The sequence below is a fragment of the Dermacentor andersoni genome, chromosome 2 (assembly GCF_023375885.2).
Source record: "Dermacentor andersoni chromosome 2, qqDerAnde1_hic_scaffold, whole genome shotgun sequence".
Lineage (NCBI taxonomy): Eukaryota > Metazoa > Arthropoda > Arachnida > Ixodida > Ixodidae > Dermacentor > Dermacentor andersoni.
This window is the reverse complement of record NC_092815.1, coordinates 95,747,891-95,768,506: the sequence shown is the minus strand read 5'-3', so window position 1 is coordinate 95,768,506 and position 20,616 is coordinate 95,747,891. Positions and strand designations below refer to the sequence as shown.

The window sequence follows — 20,616 nt, the reverse complement described above, 5'->3', positions numbered from 1 at the left end:
GCTTAGTGAGTGCCAAGGTATTATGCACTATCTACAGTCTGCGCTATGAAATGACGAAAGAGCTGAGACAACGATATGACTGTTTCTCATGCCGTACTTGTTTCAGCATTAACAATTTACAGGAGTGGAAAAGCCACCAAAAAGCGTATTGAACGTACAGTTGTTTCAACTATACTGTAAACCAATTCATTGACCAGACAATCATGAATTGCACCAGCGGAACAGACGCTTCGATGAAAAAGCAAACTCATAACGAAAAGAAGAAAAATACGTTGAGTAATTGCTATCGAGAGAACTCTTCCTGTGCACACAAGATCACTGACACAGTGCTGTCGATTTTCTCTGGCCAAATTTCCATCCACTTCTATATTGTTGTATTTTTTCCACTAAGTTTCTTTTTCATGATCTGTACCTTATTGAATAAATAAGTTCCCGTCCCCGCTCATTGCAATTGTCACGAGGCACTCAGAAGAAGTAACTACCAGCCCTGATTGCTAGGCAGGACACATGGTCAGCTACAAGCACAAACCACCTGTCCTTTAATGAATACATTGTAGGGCCAAAATGGAAAGTAAAGACTTGGGAGGGAGAGTATGAAACGGCAAGGACAATCTAAATGTGGAAAGTCCTACGTTGGACAAACGGGGAGATGTGTTAATGATCGGGCCCGGGAGCATGAATTGTCGGTAATCAACAAAGGTAATGCGCATTTACCTGCGCATTGCATGGTTTGCCTGAAAGGCAGATGTCAGCCACTACTGCGTGAATGGAAGATACTTGGCAGCAGTGGTGATACGTTAGCAAGAGAACTTTTGGAGGCATATCACATAAAAGAGAGAAGCACGAGTTGTATTAGTAATACGTCTGTTTTTTCTGTTTGAAAACAAGGTGCAGCTGTTAAAAACGTCACTGTAATCGCTCTAGGCAACACTGATGTACGCATGCGCATTTGTTCATTCTACCTGTCCTGCTGTAAGAATAAAATCAGTTGAAATTCAGCGCTCGAACTGTCGTTTCATACTCTCCCTCCCAAGTCTGTACTTTCCTTTTTGGCGCTACAATGTATTCGTTAGATCCCAACCAACTCGCCCAGCAACAAGTTCTACTCTCCTGCCCTTTCTCTCTTCAGAAAAAAAAATGTTTCGTAGTTTCGCGCCTCAGTAGGATAGTATGCGTGTTTAGCGTCATACAGAAATTACCATTCTTCCTCAAATCCGACCGGCTATCCACTCTTCTCCAATAAAATTAATAAACGTCTAACTTCAAACTCTTACCCAAAACAAAATCCTAGCATTGGAGCGTTTCGCAAACAGTATTCAAGCAAGGCACTACCGTCATTGCGTCGTGAATATCATACTGAATTTGTGTGGCCGGTCAGTCACTTCAAGGGAAACTTATGGTTTCGCGAGGCGTAACACCTAGCACGACGTTTGCCTCGTGGGTAGCATCCTTTGAACATCACGATGTCGTTTCTTTCAATTCCATCGACAACAATGCCACCTGAAAATAACGCTCACGGCAAATGCTGCGACCCATACATTTCATTCAAGATCTTTCGTACAGCTGCTCGAGCTACTTTGTGCTCACGAAAAGTCACATCTATACGAAAGTGAACTATGCGAGAATACGGGACCGTTGTGCTCGATCACCACTCCTCGATGTTTTCGGCCCATTGCCTGATACTACACCTGCGAGGTAGGCAACGAAAACGTTATTAGAATTCCACTGGACTGCTCGCGCGGCTTTATTAGGCTTATATCGTTGTGTACATACGCAACCACTCCTTCCCTTCTCCTCGTCACTATACTTTCACAGCTCTTTTCCGTTTCCCCAGTGCAGTGTAGCAGGCTAGAGCGCAAAAGCTCACGCCAACCTCTCTGCTTTTCCAGTAGATGCAATTTCTCTGTCATTGCTGGGCTAATTAGTTTGTTACAGGGGCACTATAGCAGCGGTGCTCATCTTGTATCGGCTATTGTTCTTGCTCAACGTCCGTGTCATACTGTTTACTGACCACTGCCCGAAGACAGCGGCACGTTGTTCTATAATATTGTAGTTCTCTCTCCTCCTTACCATTTATCATCATTTATCGTCGAACAATCCGTTGTCAAAAACGAACTACCGTATTTTCGCGATTCTATCCACCCCCCGATTCTAAGCAAACACCCCCCCCCTCTATTTTCGCGAAAAAAGATGGGAAAGAAGTTTGCATACGAATCTAAGAACCCCCTTATTTGTTAGGAAGAGCGCGGTGCCAAGGCCGCCAAGCGCGCGTGCTCACTCTGTCATCGATACGGAGCCTTCGGAGTCTCGAGGTGGAACGGCGCCCGCGGCGCGATCTCGAAGCACAGCCGTACTGCAGAGCCGCGAGGACGCGTGACGCCCGCAAGCCTCTGCGTTTCAGTCAAAAAGCCATTCAAAGCCAATCTCCAACAGGAGTACGAAGAGTGGGTGCGAAACCCTGACCGGAAGAAGAGGCCGACGGGAAAGCTGCAGAAAGCGTCCCCATCAACCATCGCAAAGTGGATTTTGGACGCGTGGAAGCGGGTGTAAGTGGACGTTGTGGTCAAATCATTTAAGAAGTGCTCGATCACAAACCACTTCGACGGAACGGAAGACGACCTGCTGTGGGATACCGAGTGCGGCGGTTCAAGCGGTGCGACGAACTCGAGTGTCAGTGTTAGTGACTGAGCATCCGACACAAGCGGTGGGTTCACCGTCTGCACCGATTTTTCTTTTGAATATTTGCAAAATAATATGTTATATCTCGCACCCGTCTCGTTGTGGTGTCGCAGCGAAAAGAGGGAGGAGGGTCATTCTAGATTTTTCGAATCTAAGCGCCCCCCCCCCCCTCACTTTGGGCATCGCGATCGTGAAAAAAAGGGGGTGCTTAGAATCGAGTAAATACGGTAGAACAATACCTAACCGCTATTATCCACGAAGTGCAAGTTTAGACATCAGTTGCTGATACTTGCTAAGCAGTTACCTTCTTTAGCAATTTGAGTTATAGTAGCTTTTTCTTTAATTTAATGCAGTACCAAGCGAAGTCCCTGAACGCAAAACGTGCATTCTCTTTCATTTCAGCCTCATCTACAAATTTCAGCTTTAGTGTATACTTGCCATTCAACGATATTGTTGCTGATGACACCAATGAGAGCCAGCACTGTGATGCCGTACATTAGGCAGTCTCGGGTGATGGGGAACCAGTCTATGGGGACATCCTGCAGTAAAGTGAGCCAAAATCGAATGGTTATTTGTAATGTAACACCATCAAGATTTTCCTCTAAACTGACTACATCAAGTTAGCCGAGCGGAACTGCATTTCTGCTTCAAATACCTGTTCACGATCGATGCTTGAGTACGGATCCTTCGTAACATTGGAAGATGTCCACAAATGTGGATATGCCAAGTTGAAAAGCTTACAGACTCCGTTTACTATAAAAATTCTTCTGTGATAAACAATGATCTTACTAAGTCAGAATGCAAAGATGAAAACTGAGAAATATAGAGAGTGAAGGGCGTGTTGGTATAAGAAAAAGGTCACTTAAATATTCATTTAAATGGGTTCGCTTCTTTGCCGCCTCGCCGTAAGTTTCAAACCACGGCATACTAGTACATGCACCAAAAAAATGTCTCTAGTCAGCAATAGCCGTGCCAGAATTGTGGCTTGCTGAAAGCCAAACAGAGTATCTGACAAAGCAGAATTAAGCTTTTTGTTTTGTTTTGTTAGCTTTTATCGAGAACGCGCATGTAGGCACTTGAAAAATTTTGCTGTACCTATCCGCCACCGCTTAGCTTTTATGATGATGGCAGAGAAAAATAAATTAAAATTACATTGTGAGGTTTAAGTAAGGACAAGAAGCCGCACAATGTGGCTATGAGACACGCCACCAGAGATGGTCGGTCTCCGGATAAATTTTGGCCTCATGGGGTTTTTCAACATTCACCCAAAGCGTGGTAGACGAGCGTTTTGGCCTTCCGCCTCCACCAGAATGCGACCGCCGCAACCATCAATCGAACCCGATATCTTGTGCTCAGCTGGGCAATGCCAGAGCCCCAGTGAGAAATACTTGAACTTCCGTGAATTCAACTCTGGTTAATTCGATTGTTCAATTACTTCGGTCCCGACCGAATTAACACTGACGCCCATGAATTTCCTTGGGCACGAACTTGTGTTATTTAGACCCTAAAATTTGCTTTTCCCAGATAATTCAAACTTAACCAGTCAGCACGCACGCGCCTAATTCCTATGGTGAACCCAATAGCGACCGCTATGGTGGAGCGTCTGTGTCGGCGCAGCTTAAGGGACAGGGAATGCGTTCAACACAAGTCATCTCCCGTTTAAAACACCAATTTTCGACCTGTCCTAGGAAGATTTTTAAGCAATAACTATGGCTCACGACGTCTCATTACGATATTTACCCGTTTCTAACGCGCGCCTTTACTTTTCACGAAAACTGGGCCAAGAACTGTCTGCGTGGTGCAATAGGATAGAAAACTAAAACTCGCCTCTGCAGCGTTTGTATGCTTTGCTGCATCACATTTGTGTACTGCGGCAAAGCTGACATTAAAAATTGTGCGGCGAAGCTGGCTTTAGAAAACAGGCCACCATTGCGCAATACAAATTAGACGCCTGCCTCTTCTTCTTGTTAAAAAAATGGGGTTCGCGCTAGATTTATCCTTCAATTAAAAGCTTTAATGTAATTGCTACGTTAGCTTTTTCAGAAAATGGGGTAAATAATGCCAAATGAATCAGTGATGGGTTATGGCGTTTTTTTCTGTATCTCGTTTTTAGTTCGCACGCCGGATAATTCGATCAATTTCGTCTGCCCCTGCAGGGTCGAATTAACGAAAATCGACTTACAACGATGACAACAGAGAACCTGATAAGGTTTGCCGTGTGTCGTCCGCATGTCACATGTACAGCTCATGCCTACTGCGTCCGGCCCACGTCGGTTGCAAAGGCAGCCAACACGTGGCTTCCCATACACAATCGATACACGTGCCCTTGTAAGGGGAAGTAGAGGGCTGTCCAAAATGTCAAGAGGACAACGGCCCGCTCACGTTTTTCCACACGGCGAGACCTGCAACGCCGGTGACTCCCAGAATGTTGAATACAGCCGAACCAACAATGGTGCCGAGACCGATGTCGCCTTCTGTTATGAAAGAACCTGGGTGCGAAGAGAGGTGGATTGCTCTTGTTAGCTGAAGTGCTTCGGCGCGAGCTTATATTGCATGCTTGGAACAAAGTTACATAGGAAGGACATGAGCAGAAGCACATAGCTGTCACTTATTTGACCGACCTTCTTCACTCAGGTCAGAGGGCAAGTATATGATTTTCAAACATTAGCTGTAGTTGGTCCCCTGGCTACCGACTGCCAGATTTCTCATATAGCGTAAATGGTTAGCCCTTCACATCTTTTCTGTCGGTGCTCAGCAGCCACGCAGACCCAACGTGAATGGCCGGCGGCCTGGCTAGCCATTCACATTATTCTATGCAAGTGCTATGAACCGGTATAAAAGGCGCACCCGCTTACCTATAATCGATGAGAAAAGCTCCGGTGCCGAAGTACCGACGGCCATAAATGTCGCTCCGGCAACATCGCTTGGAACGTTAAGAGCTGAAAAAAAATAATACCATGGACGTTTTCACAACCGCGTTTATCATGGCGCCTAAGTTCAATGGTTCTACCACTTGCCCAACATAGTAAAAATAAGTAGAGGAGCCGATGGAAAGGTTGAAAAGAAAATGCTCGTTTCGGGCTGCTCCATTTTACTGCGCTTGAAAAGTATGACAAACAAAATCACGTGGACGCTACAATATAGCGGTTATAGCAACCTGTTAGAAGATTGAATGAATGAAATACTGGGTGTTCCTTTTGCCATTATTCAGATTTTTTTATATATATCGCCTGTGGCAGATCGCGCAACTCTAATCCTAGAACAAAATTACTCGAAGAGACGGACTTAACTTGCGCGAGAAACCAAATGCGTAATTGACCAATTAACAAAACTGCATTTATTATTTTTTCAACTAAATTATTTATGGCACATTGCAATTTACGAATTGTTGCCGACGAGTTCGCCAGGCATATCTTTTTCGGATGACTTCTATAGGGTGACACCACTTTGGATATATTCATTTCCAAAGTCTGCCACTAAAGTACGTTGATCTTTAGTAAATTTTGCACTTCAATGCATAAGATGACGTTTTCTGTAAAAGAAGTTAGTGGGACAGCATGCAGGGCATATTTACGGCAATTTTGAGGGCGCATATCTCGAAACTGGTGCCATCGTCAGAATTCGTTCCAAATCGATATGCCAGCCTTGCATACTCAACGGCTACAACGCGTAAGTTGCAGTTTGCACCATAAGTAATTGTTTAAAAAACTTGAGTGCTCCTTTTTTTAATTAGACCATTACGTATTTTCAGTTTTCATGGAAGTAATGTCTGCCTGTTCGAGTAATCGAGTTCATGGATTAGAATGGTCTTATTTGCAAATGGTGATTTTTTAAAAGTTATGTACCGTCTCAAAAACACTATATATTTACAACTAACTAACAGAAGTAACCCCCTGTTTAATCTCCAACGCCTTGAGACCTATGTAGAACAACGGTGTTCATAGTTAGCGTTCATCTTCTGATTATCGGTGAAGCTTTCCCATCGAGCTCGAGATAGATATTTTAGAATTTGAATAATCCGGTGCACTTCTTTTTCATAGTTCCAATTGTTGGGTCCATACTCAGTGCAGAAGAAACATAGAGAGAGGGAGAGAGAGAGAGTAATATAGGAAGGCAGGGATGGTAACCAGTCAATAGTCTGGTTGGCTACCCTACGCTGGGGGAAGGGAGAAGGTAACTTGAAGAAAGTGATAGCTTTTGAGGATTTTGACTGCTTCCGAATCATGGCCATCAAGACAGGTGTTAAAATTCTCAAGGCGTTTTAGTGTGAACGCTAAAACAGCTGGCGTTTCACCAGGCAAACTGATGCCCCGTTCGTGTAGTCCTGTGAGAACTCATTTGCTTCGTGAAGCGCGTCTCGCAAGGTTATTTGCATGACCTGAAGTGTTTGTCCCCGTTTACATATGCAGATGTCGTCTGCATACGTTTAGTGACAGATATTCGGTCAAACCGGTACTCTTGCTCCTTTTGGAGCCGTCATATACCTACCGAGTTTACCAAGTGGCTAGCCGGTGGCAGCACGAAGGCGAATTAATCCACAAGTCAGGACGTGGAACGTTGGCTAACCAAACCAAGTGTGCAAAAACACGTAAGACATACGATGCATTGTGAAAGCGTTGCATCATCGTGTGACCATCAAGTGAGTATCCCCTTTCCCTTTCATGAATCTCTCATCGGGCATTACGTAATAGTTCCAAACAGCATGCAGCAAACGTACAAATGAGCGAATATGTGGATAAACAATAGGAAGTGGCTCACATTCGGCAATTATCTCCAGAGAAGGAACGAAGTAGTCATCGCAGATGTATCCCAGGACACCGCATAGGTAGATGACTATGATGAAATGAATGACCACGCCCCCTTGTCGCCGCTCCTCCTGGGTGAAGAAGTCGCCAGGGAAGTCTTCGATCGAAGGCCGCACGCATTCCGGTCGACCCTTGCTGTCTTGCAGCAGTCGTCGACCTGTGCCGGCAGCGGGCGATCAGAGACGAAAACGTTTAGCATAATGCTACGAAGTCCATCAACTCCTTCCACTGTACTGCATGTAACTTAATGAACAAGATGTTCTTTTTAACTGTGCATACAGGGAAAGAGGGAGAGGGAAAGGCAAAGGAGAGGCAGGGAGGTTAACCAGAGCTTTGCGCAGAGGCGGTGTCATAACCCAATTAAGTGTGAAACATGGAAAGGTAGGCTATATTACTGCTGTGGCTATAATCAGTAACATTTACTGATCGCAGGTGGCGCGAATGATAGGAGCAGGGAAGAGATCCGAAAGAAACAGCAAGAGCTGCTCCATGGTTCTCATACTCTATACAAAGCTGTAGAGAAGTATTACTGGTGATGGTTTGGTCCAAAAAATTATTTTGATCTTGCTTTAAGTTTTTTGCCGCCGAATTTATTTTTATTTGTTGCAATTTTGAAGCGCTTTGTGAGAAGTGCTTTTGACAACATTCGTTTGCCTCTTATGTTAGAATGTGTTACAACCAATATCAAGAATGTAAAGGCCAGTCAGCCGTTGCCGGTAAAGGCCGTCGGACGTTTACATTTAATTGCGACTTGATGTACCACATCGCACCACAATTTCTTTTTCTTGCACTTACCTTGCTCATGCTGTGCTCTTACGCGTTCGCCATCAGGACAAGTTAGTTTCGCGTACGAAGGTTATATTACATTACAAACATGACACTTATTTGTTCTCGTCGAAGTCATCATATGAGTTCAACTCAGCCTTCCTTGGAAGTAAGAGTTGCGCCAAGGTCTGCCATCTTGAGCTCCAATGTTGTGCGAAAAAGCCACTCCCTGCACACATAGTAGCCATCAGCTTTTCCTTTTTATCACTATTCGTTATGACGCTGTGCGTACAAGTCGATCGCTCACCTCACGTGTACGCGCCTGCATTTCACGCTTACTGACTTAGTGTCTAATGATTACTGAAAATTCAGCATGTGACAAACACACATACACCGGTGCATGTTGGCAGCCCCAGTCTGTGAGCCTTACCTATTTCTATGCAAAGCGTCAAGTGCTATACTAAGTTCTTAGATTGGCTGTTATTCTTACCAGGCATACACGAGCTCACGGCTAGGGACAGCTAAACTACTTGAATGCGCGTATTCAACAAACAGCGCTGTCGCGTTCAACATTGCTTGTGTTTAAAGCATGAAAGCTGAACACGACCCAGGCGATAAACACGAGGAACTGCGTGCACTCATGCATCTTTTGCACAGCCCTTCCCCACTATGTTGATTCTAACGATTTAATTATGGCCCCATGTGATGTTTGACACTTCACGAACATATTTAGCCGTGTTATTAGTATTAAGCAGCAGACACGCGCGCTTACTAAGATTGCATGCATTACGTATTTATTGCACATGTAAAGTTCTCGGGGGTACGTTGAATTGCGCAACTTCTGCAGCGCCGTCCTTCCATAAAAACAAACCACTCTAATTTATTTTTATTTCTTACACCCCGTCATACTGGAAGACGTGCCACTGCGGCGTATGACATTCATTTCGCAATTTAACCGAGAGAACATTTCAGAACACACTTGTTTCGGACAGCACCATCGCCGAAGCAGCAATAACAAAAAAATACTAAGGGGTTTCACGTGCAACGTTCCAAAGCCACGATCTGATTATGAGGCACGCGCTGTAGTGGGGGTCTCCGGATTAATTTTCACCACATGGGGTTCTTTAACGTGCACCTAAACGCAAGTACACGGGTGTTCTTGCATTTTGCACCCTTCGAAATGCGGCCGCCGTGGCCGGGATTTTGTCCCGCAACCCCCTGCTTAGCAGCGCAACACCAAAGCCCCTTGGCAACCACGGCGGATAAGAATAACAACAGTGCCGACGCCAATTGTACTTGATCGGTCCGGTCCTGCGGTTTATTGGCGTCGCCTGCGAAGTGATGGCTTCTCCGCAACGCAGCAGAGCTCGTTTTGACCACGTGATGGCGCTCGGCAAATAGCGGGTGGCGGCAATGGAAAAGAAACCGGCCATGAGTAACTACTTAAGAGGAAAAACGAAATCAGGAAAGAAACCATTTATGATAACTCAAAGGGAAGCTCATTACTTTTCGAAGCGAGATCGGGATGCCTTAGAACACGCACCTATAAAGCGAGATATAAGAAGGAAGAAGAAGCATGCGCTTGCTGCGGTAAAGCTAGGGAAACTATGGAGCATGTTTCATTAGAATGTGAAGACGTCTACCCAGCGGTCGATTTAGGCACCACTGGCCTCCTTGAAGCCCTTGGGTTCAGAGGGACCAGTGATAAAGCAAACATGTCCGCAATAGACATTAGTAAGAGGCGACTGGAGGATTGGTGGAAGAAAAGTAGGGAAACGACAAAAGACGGAGACGTAAAAAAGCACAGTTCGCAATAGGGGATCATAAAATTTGGGCGTGGTAGTTCAGGGTGTTTTTTTTTTCCTTTTTTTCATTGTTTAACCTAGGCACCTAGGTAGGATATTAGGCAGTATAGTAGCAAGAGCTTGGTGGCGCAACCCACCGCCCCGTTCCAAAGGGGACGCTCATAATATCCATCCATCCATCCATCCATCCATCCATCCATCCATCCATCCATCCATCCATCCATCCATCGATCCGCTAGCATAAAAGTGGCGCGATTCGCAACAGGCGCAGGCTTCAGCGTTTCTGGTAGAATGACAGGTTTATATGAGCTGTACATTTATATGGAACGATTCTAATTACGTGCCGAAAAGGTACACGATGATCTGCCGGTGACAGGCATTGAATATAGATGTGGTGGTCTGCACCCGACTGCGGCCGCTTGCAGAACCCACGGGGTCGGCATCATAGCTTAGTTCCCCAAGCGGCTTGCGCGGTTTGAAATTTCAGAGAGCACTTTTCTGGTCGGACACAAACGTGAGGATAGCAACTTTCAATCGGCGAATTTGTTCTGTGACTTTGAGGAAACATTTTCTTTTCACTACATCACTGCCCCGCACTTGTTCGCGAAAAGTGTACGAAGACGCATGTACATGATAGGCGCCATTTTGGCAGTAGCCGCTTGTAGAGCAGTTACGATGGCGGGAACATTGTGCGCTGTTTCTTTAAGGCGCCTAGCGAGCTAAAAAATTAATGTAAGGAACCTCAGCGCATAGGTACTACGGGTGACAGTTAACCGTCCATACACGCATAAAATTCCGTCACTTCACGCGTGTTGAAAACCGTCCTTAAAACAACACTATCTTGCGTCGTCCTCTCCACCGCCCCTCGCATACGTTTATGAATGCTTGCCAATGGAAAACGTTCCGTCAAAAAGGTTCAGTGTGCCCACTAATTAAAGAAATCAGCCTGCACGTATTTTGGTAATCTAACACATTCACCAAATATGCTAGAGCCCGATGCTGCGTATTCCAGAGAGGCTATGCCATTGTCGATCTTCGCTCGAAATGGCGTCGCGTGAACCGCGTTTAGAGAGAGCCTCACCAAAGAAATTCTCGTTAAGTCGTGTGTTTCCCTTCGAGAGGAAGCAACTGCCTAGAGCTGTCGTTTCCGCTTCCCATGTGTGTTTTCGGCACCGTTTGGACACCGCATACGGCCATCAGTAAATAGTCAGTTGACAAAGTCTAGTTAACCTCCTTGAGTTTCCTCTCTCTCTCTCTCTCTCTCTCTCTCTCTCTCGCCAGCAGAATGCCCTCCAAAATCCATTTTTTCCCTTTTTCGTTTTTCACATGCACTCGACTAATGCCATCTATTTCCTCAACGATTCTTCCGGAAATCATACCAGTCTGGTATCAATCCGCATCGCTCCCGTAAGAATGTTACGAAAAACAGTAATATATTGGACTGCATACGGAACTGTTTCAGAAGAGACTATTATTTACCCTGTAGTGTATATTGGTACACAGATATATAGGTTTAAGCTGGAGTACTAAGCGGGGAGGTTAGTAACAACACGCTTCTCATTACTCCACCTTCTCAGAAAAATAAAACTTATTTTGGTGTTTTTATGTTGTTTACATAAGATAATCATATATTTACGTGTTTAATGCTCCATCGTAAAACGCATTTTTCCCAATAACCCAAGGAAATTAGTTGTAACATAAGTCTGCTACTTGATACGTTGGCGATACCCAGAAATTTTGGACATTGTCGCTGTGAACATCTGTGGATCTTCGCCGCAATGCACCAGCTAGCTCAATGGGCAGCATTTCTTTGAAAAGGATGTTTGAAAAGGACGATCGAATTTCAAGAGCTTAGAGTTGGCAGCATGTTATTAGGAGGGTGAGCCCTCCTAAAAACATGCATATTTACGCCCCCCCCCCCCCCCCCCCCCCATTTCGTTGTAACTTTCTCGCTACGTTATAACAGTTTTAATCCTGACCAATATTATATTATAACGAAGCAAAGACGCTGCGACTAAGTACCGTAAATACGCATTTTCATAAAACAGCCCACGCTCTTGATGTTCCTAATTTAAAGTTGTCAAAATTCGGGTGGCTTTCTGAAATACCAGTTTTGGAAAATGCAACCGATTGAGCTAGGTTGGTGCACTGCGGTTAAGTTCGGCAGATAGCTGAAGGGGCAATGTCCAAAATTTACAGATATATAACATTTTCGAATAGCTGACCCTTACTCTGTAGTCAAGCTGTCCATAATTCACAGCTAGTAAAGGAGAAATATCTCTCGTTTGGTCCCTCCTGACCACAAATCAGCGTGTTGGACAGTCACGTGATCGCGCACACTCCTGCGACCGAGGTCATGCATCCCATTTTTTATCGCAAATTGACTATTTTAAACAGCATCGACTCGACACGTTTCTCGCGGCAAAACAAAGAACGTGCGTTATGCGCCAACTCCACACCGGCACAAAGTGATGGGCAATCGAAGCCCGATTTCCAAAGCCCAGAAGTGAACCTTTGACTTCTGCAAGCGTCGCTGGCCACTGCCCACAGCAAACTTCCTAAGATAACAGAGCGGTTCCCGCTGGGCCCTGTCTACGTCAGGTGTGCGATCCCGCAGAGTTGCCGGTATGGTGCGGACATCACGCGCGCTATCGTTTTGTTGAATTGTGCTTGCCGTGAGCAGCTATCCAGCAGCGCCGTGCCAGCTATCGACAAAGAGAGCGCGGCAGACAGAAAATAGAATAGCCACCTCTACGGGCCGCTACATCGCTTACGCGCACAATCCGCGTGTGCCGAAGATAACATCGCCACCGTCAATGGAACAACGCTCACCGAGGCCGCAAGTGACACCGCTTCGTGCCGTCCCCATGCTGCACACGTGAGCACTGTTATCCGCAGTGCGCACACTCATGACAGTGTATATTAGACAATGCCGCAAGTGAAAAGAAAAAGCAAATCACGTTTGGTTTTTATTGTTATTCTAGATTTTTCTCGTCTAAGTCACATTTCTGCGCTAATTTGTGGCAGTTTCAGTTGTTATGAGCTGTTCTAGGCTCTTTCCGCGCGAGTCCTCCGTGCGGTTTTCATCGGTGCCGGGACGATTTCCAGAGAAATCGCACAAACAACGGCAGTACAAGCAGTGGATTGAAACTTTGCAAACAATGAGCAGGCCACTTGCACCGGCGTGTTTCTTTGTTGTGTCTGGAAGATTATGAAAGACAGCAATTGACGAATTTCTACCACCGGTGGTTATGTTTCTTGATAGAGCGGGCGCCGCGGTGCCCCGCAAAATGTTTCTAGCAGTCATTGCGTAAACTTCTGCGACCCGCCGTGGTGGCTTAGGGGGCTGTTGTGCTGCGCTGCCAAGCACGAGATCGCGGGATCTAACTCCAGCCGCTGCGACCGCGTTTCGATGAAGGCGAAATGCAAAAGCACCCGTGTCCCGTGCATTGGGGGCCCGTTAAAGAACCTCTGGTGGCCAAAATGAAACCGGAGTCCTGCAATACGCCGTGCGTCGTATCAAATCGTGGTTTTGGCACGTAAAACCACAGAATTCAGATCAATAAATTCAATTCAAACTTTTGCAGACGAGCGATTTCTGGGGACTCCAGTATCAGAAAAGATGAGAGAGAGAGAGAGAGAGAGAAAGGAAGGAGAGGAAAGGCAGGGGGGTCAACCAGGCGAGCTTCTGGTTTGCTACCCTACACAGGGGGTAAAGAAAAGGGGAATGTAAAGGGGAAAAGATGGAGAGAGTCAGCACTGAGTGCGCGTGGGAGGATGCACAGGGACACTATAAGCGGTATCTCAGCCCACGCCGCAAACTTTATGTCGTGCAGTGAGTGACTAGCGAAAAAAGAAACAAATAAAATTTGTAGATCCATGCGAACTCCCTATATTTAATTATCTATCTCATCTTTGCTGATGAGATAAATAAGTAAAGATAGGAAGTTCGCATATATCTACTAGTTTTGCTTGTTTCTTTTTTATTTCATCAGAAGGCTCTCTCCTGCACAAAGGGAAGCGACAGCTCGCCAAAGAGCGCTGTTGTCAAAAGCCTTGCTAGTCACTCACTGCACGACAAAGTTTGCGGCGCGGGCTGAGATACCATCATTTTGGTGGTCCAAGGCGCTCACCAATGTTTTAATTGCAAGCGGGATTAAGACAGGATATGTCTTAACCACCTAGTTAGGCAGTTCACTCTCGTATTAGTCAATTTACAGAAATTGCAAACAGTGACGGATCGTGCAGGCTCCAATGATTGACAAGCTCCGCGCACTGCAATGCAAGGCTGAAAGGGAGAATGGCATAGCCCTCTGTCGGCGACGCCTGAAATCATCTAGATAAGGCACGAAAATTAATTTCACGCTGTATAAAACCACGGAGACAGAGATTGAGAAGAGGAAGGCAACTCACCACGTCGCAGGGCATGCAGAACCTCATTAATATCGTTGCTTGAGCTAAGTAGTTCAAAGGCAATTGTACATATAGGGTCGCAAGTATATAGATAGCCAGTAGATGTTTATCTGTAGACATTACATGGACAACGTTCAATAAAATGTGTAAAGTGTTAGGTATATATTGTCTATAAGTTGGTCTGTACGATTTGTCTAGAGGAAACCTGTAAACCATATCGTCAAACGTCCGTACACTTTCTGTAGACTACCCGCCGCGGAGGTTCAGTGGCTATGGCATTCCTGCTGAGCATGACGTCGCTGGTGCGATTCCCGTGCGCGGCGACCGCATTTCAGCAGGGGCGAAATGCAACAATGATCTTAGGTTTAGGTGCACGTTAAAGAACCCCAGGTGGCCAAAGTTGATCTGTAGTCATCGAATACAGCAGCCCTGACAAACCACTACGCAGTTTCTGGGCGTTAAACCCCATAAAAAATTTTAAGAAATATTTTCTTACTTAAATTACCTGTCCAAATAAAATTTTGAAAAGGGAACGTTGCAGTAGTGAAGACAACATATCACTCCGTCACTCCTATCCAAGATCACAGCACCTGCAGAGACTTCCGAAAACCGACAATGGCTCCCGAAGTCACCTCAGATTGACCACCTTTCCTTGCTTTTTCGCTTTTTCTTTCTGGTTCTTTTTCTCAGCATTGCAAAACCTAATGCCTTCCAGATGAATGGGATCCTACTAGATTGTGTAAATGCTAGTAGCTTTGTCAACCCCTTCGAGTCTTGAGAGAGTTACCGCGCTTTTTAACTGGACAACAATTTTGCAATACCGCAAAGTTCCGAAATAATGTATCCCTAATTTTTAGGGTACGAAAGGAAAAGGTAAGGTGCAGGCGATATTTTAGGCTGGGGCACCAGAACTACAATAGATCACCTTAACCCGTTCTTCAAATCATGTCGCTTCAAGAAGTTGTTCTAGTGTCACTGCTATTGAAGTGACTGGTATTTGTTGTTGTATTGACACCTATAGACGCATTTCCTCTCCAGCTTCAAGTGCATTAGATTTATAGTTAGCTACCTGAAAGTTACGCTACCTCATGCTCTTCATGCCTCAAACCGGTTACCTCGTGTCATTGCGTTGCTTCAGCCGTTATTTGATATGTTGTAGTTATTGGTAAAAATAAATGTACTCACGGACAATCGAAAACGGCTGAGGCGACTGGCTGAGTGAGCTGTATTCGTTTAGTGCAATTGCGAACGTTAGTGATGAGAACTTTGAAGGCATCGAATACAGCGTAAGGCATGACGTAGAATACTTCCCGTGCCTTCATACTTGTGCGAACGAGACGTTTGGTGGCGGTTTCGCTTCAACGATCCCTTTCCCGGCACTTTTCAGCGGGGCTTCAATAAAGTCTTACACCCAAAATATTTTAAGTTCATTGCGATCCTCTTAAATCCGGACAATCTAAATTAGCTGCAGGAAAGTGTAGAATTGGGCGAGTAGGTTAACGGTAATTTTTGAAACAACACCAATGCTACTTCCTCCCGTGTCCTTCGTCCCGTTCGCGCTTTTTCAAGCTGCTTCAAAGTCCAATGAGAACCGTTGGAATTTGCACTGCATATTAAATAGAAGTAGAAGACAACTACGTGCAATCACCGCGCGGGGGAAAATTCAAAATTAACAATACAGATAAAAAGAGCAAAGTCTCAAGAAACATGCACGCCTGTTGCTCTCTCTCTCTCTCTCTCTCTCTCTCTCTCTCTCTCTGCGCTTTTCACGCGCTTTTTGTAACGCTTGCAAGTTGCCCAGCACAACGGCCTATCGTGCGCCCAAGCAGCGGCGTTGCCAGCGCGCACTGATATCGCGAAATGTCGTGGAGGCATTCGGCGATTGTTCCGGAATACTAGGGCCGGCACCGTTACGAAATTAACAGATAGACTGATCGAAAAGCTGGCTATCTTTTCGGGACACATTCTCTGTGGCGAAGCTAACGCCCCATGCCCTGTTTTGCAATGGCCTCGCTCTATCGCAACCTGCAGAATTGATCGGCAACGGTCCGAGGGCCGGACGCACTGATAAGCAAAGCTGATCTGGAGAAAGTGCGTCGCCTCGATAACACTAAAGTAAGTCGGGAGTTGGTACGTAACTTCGTTTCTCGGGAGAACTGGTTACGCTGAATCTTAACCGAACGAAGAAAGTGCGTGCCTGCGATGGATGCAAATTGTGCAACTGAAGATGCGCACCGCCCAGGTTTATAAAAGCGCATCTTATGTTTGGTCTTTAGAAAGAACGAAAAGCCCATCGACACACTTGCATGTGCAATAGCAGCTTCGTTATAGCTACTTAACTGTTATCTCAAGCGGCATAACAATAACACATTTAAAAAGAACGCGGTGGTATTAGCGCCGGAATTTCGCGCAAAGTATAGCGTCACGCGTAGCATGCGTCTCCGTCAGAACATGGAATGCGCTCAGCAATGCGCAGCGAAAGTTTTCGGCACGATTTTGCGCTAACTCGTTTCTATGTATGCGTGTGTATAGGTTTCTTGTTCGCTCTACATTAATGACACTCCGGTACGAAGCAGTGAAGAGCACCAGTTTCGAAAAACCTGGAGTGCTATCGGAAAACAGCATTCTTCCGTTCAAATTACCGCTGCGTTAAATTTATGCAGCGGGAAAAATTGAATAACATTCCGAACAGGACACTCACCACAATTCGATCACTTTACGTTCAAATTATATAGACATTGCATTCTGTTTTTTTTTTTTTTTTAACGTCAAATTCACGATATCTGCACCTCGTGGTAGGCCATATTAAGATGCCTTTGAATGCGCATGCGAAGATTAACTTCATGCGCATCAATATCAATGAAATTCGAACATTGTAACGTCCACACACACACACACAAAGAACGGGGCGCGATCTTCACGCTCCCGACGATTATAACTTCGGCATATTTCTGCCGACAACATTTTTGTCAATGTTTGCATGAGAAATACTGTCCGCGGTTGTTCCACTGCACAGTTTGCATTCCTGAACCAAAGTGCAACGTTCAGGCCTGGCTTGTGGTTAAAGAAGAAAGGCAGAAATCTTTTAAGAAATCGGGCCTTCAAGTCAAGACGCACAATGAATTATCAACATTTCAACAAAAAGCGCAGTCATTTGCCGAACGTCTTCAATGAGAGCTTTATACGATGCTTGCGCGACTTAAGCAGATTACGACTACTTTCGTCCCGCCGTCGACAAGAGATAGGGAAAAGTAGCGAGCATCCTTACTCGAAGTCAAAAGCTGTCCGTCTTCCAGGCGCGCCGCATGGGACGAGGCCTGCTGTCGCTGGAAGAACGCTAACTGGACGATCACGAACACGGGCACAAGCCAGAGGAGGCGTCGTCGTTTGCTGCTCAAGCGCGGCAGCGAGGCGGCGAGGTTCGAGGGCCGCGAGAACCCCGTCATTCGCGTCCCGACGCTCATCGAGTCCGGCATGGTCACTTCCAGGCCATATACGCCGCTTCCAAATTTTTGTCTTCCCCAGATGGCAGTGCCCGCAGCGGCGCTGCTATGCGTTGTGACACCGCAGCGAGCGACTCATACGCCTACACCAGCGTCTACCTTTCGCAGTCACCGACAGCGCGGCCCACACCGCGTGCGCGTGCCTCCGTGCTCGCTCCCACTCCCGTCCCCGCTACGATATGGCAGCGGACGCTAGTGCGTCATCAACTGGGCTGATGCGATACCCGCTGGCCGTCCGTCGTTCGCAACAACCCCCCCCCCTCACACCCAACTGCCTTCTCGCACCCTGTGTGGTTCAAATGGTCGAGCGGTCCCAAACACAAGGCTGCATTGTCTGCGAGCCCACCCTTCTCCCGCCGTCGGGTTGTGGACTTTGCCGCAGATATCGTCCCGCTGCTGCCGTCATCGATTTCGACGGCCGATTTCGTTTCCTTTCTTTAGTAGTACGGTCTCCGAGTAGTAACACTTGTCTGGAGCCCGCGAGCTTTGGGCTGCGGATCAAAGAACGCCAGCTAGTGCGTGGTTGTCAGAGCCAGTGCTTGAGCGCAAATGGGCAGACGCGAACCTCATACGTGCTTCGAACCCAGTATACATCCCGGTCGGATGTATAGCGTACTTTCTTTGCTGCATATCCCCCCCCCCCCCCCCCCCCCGCGTTGGCGCGCTCTAGAAAGACTTACGTGAAGCCGTAGACTTGTGAATGCTTTAAATGCGTCGTTACTCGTAGTCTGTACGTAGAGCGCATTAGAAAATAAAGTGTTCAGAAAAAGATAACGCAATCGAATATGACGGGACGGGTTGCCGTGATAAAGAAACGATAAGATTTTGCTGGCTTATACCTGACGGCCATGTTTTTTGCTTAAACGACGACTTTGCAAACCAGTTCTTGGGAAGCTTGTTCTTCGCTACCCCACTCTCTGATATCAGTGAAGCGTCAGTCAACAAAAAGTCTGTAGTCGCGACATTTTTTTCATAAACAGATCCTCCACAGCGGCGGCTGTGGAAGGCGGCAAGAACGAGCGTAAAGTTCGTTTCCGCCGAACAGTTTGACTATGCAAAACAGTACCCTTCGTATAGTGGACAGTTCTGTATGCTGCAGCGTAAAAAAAGACCTCCTAAAATTTATACTACAAGAGGCGTTTAAATTTACACAATATCCCAATAATTAAACCGCTTCATTTTCATTATCATCAATGAGGAACAGCATCATCCAACCGAATGAAGAAGAGTGCCAAAGAGAGACGTCTACCGTTTCTGGTCAACGAGTAAGTAGCGTCACGGCTACTTTGTTTCTAAACATCGAGGCGAATTATACGGCCCACGATTTCGTCGTTTAATCCGATTATCCATACACAGCACCTTTCATAAGTGCCGATCGAGCCAGCAGATCAAAGGGAGCGAAAGAAAAGAATGTAATAGCAGTAATGTTAACTGCTCACGTTCATTGTGTTGTGCATTATTACACTTGCCGGGCAGCATTTGGAGAAAAAAGCCACTGTCAGGCGCATATATTTTAGCTTTTCCATCGCTTTTTTTTGTAATCAAACCTTCTCTGTAACAGAAAATCAAAGAAAGCGAAACTCGACTCAGGAACCGCAGCCGCGCTCCCGTACTATATTTATGTTCAGTAGCCTTATTTTCATATTCCGATTTTGTCACCTGACCTTGGACTGCGGGATAAGCACAAGAACACTGAAAGCAAGTGATAACGACGTTGTTCTTTTTTAATGCAAATATGAGTAAAACTGGTACATACTTATCAAAACTTCACTTGTTCCGTTGCACTTTATCTTCGCCTTTATTAATCCCTTCATCAATCATGAGATGGCGCAACGCTTAGACAAAACGTGTGTAAATCTTGACGAACGCGATTATAATAGACTTAGTGTGTGATGGAGCAGTATCTAATAGAGCCTGTAATCATCTTCGACAACAAAATCCGATTTGCGGCAAAAAGTTTTACCTCCTAAACTCTTAGGCAATGGAATTTGACTTCAGCGGCCTAGGCAATAAGAAGGTCAAGTTTAAAGGCGTTTTTCGCATGGTTATATTTATGTCGGATCATAAAACTACCCTACTAACGTTCGAATTCAAAATGTAAATAATAATAATAATAATAATAATAATAATAATAATAATAATTTCAAGTACATCAGGTTTTCTTTTGTTTGTTCGTTTTCTTACGGATATAGAAAACAAGTTTTCAGTTTTCATAGGTTGCATATGTAGAACTATAACACTCGCATGCACGCACGCACAAAGACACACAACACAGAGGACAAAACTAATTCGCTGATGTAAGTCAAATCAGACATACTCGGTGTGGTGTCAGGGAAATAAATGCTTCCTCCCGAACCATCTGGGCTGTCATCCGCCCCTCCTGCTGCAGCGTAAAAACCTCTCCTAAAATTGCTGTTGCAAGAGGCGTAAATTTACAGACATGCATTGGAAAGGACAGACAACGCTATTTTTAAGGAATGAGCTTTAGGACTTGAGGGAAAATGGTGTGTCGATTTGCGCATGTATTTCAATAGCTTTGTTTCACCGATTAGCCCAACAAGAAATGCTACGATTATTCATAAAATTCTCCGCAACTCTTTCCCTGAAGCAAACAGCAATCGTAAAGTACCAAGGATATTTCAACAC

At 45.6% G+C, this 20,616-nt stretch overlaps 1 protein-coding gene across 1 annotated transcript in view; it reads right to left on the bottom strand.

The window, feature by feature from the left end:
- The window catches only part of LOC126541960 (sodium/potassium/calcium exchanger 5-like), a 36,993-nt gene extending 18,808 nt beyond the window's left edge, over positions 1 to 18,185 (bottom strand). The window contains exons 1-5 of the mRNA XM_055076771.2: positions 17,736 to 18,185; positions 7,438 to 7,641; positions 5,535 to 5,618; positions 5,062 to 5,168; positions 3,118 to 3,218 (exon numbers count right to left, since the gene is read on the bottom strand). Of these exons, the coding sequence (XP_054932746.1) occupies positions 3,118 to 3,218; positions 5,062 to 5,168; positions 5,535 to 5,618; positions 7,438 to 7,641; positions 17,736 to 17,943 (704 nt within the window). The 5' untranslated portion in view covers positions 17,944 to 18,185. The remainder of the gene's footprint in view (positions 1 to 3,117; positions 3,219 to 5,061; positions 5,169 to 5,534; positions 5,619 to 7,437; positions 7,642 to 17,735) is intronic.
- Positions 18,186 to 20,616: the final 2,431 nt, after the last annotated feature.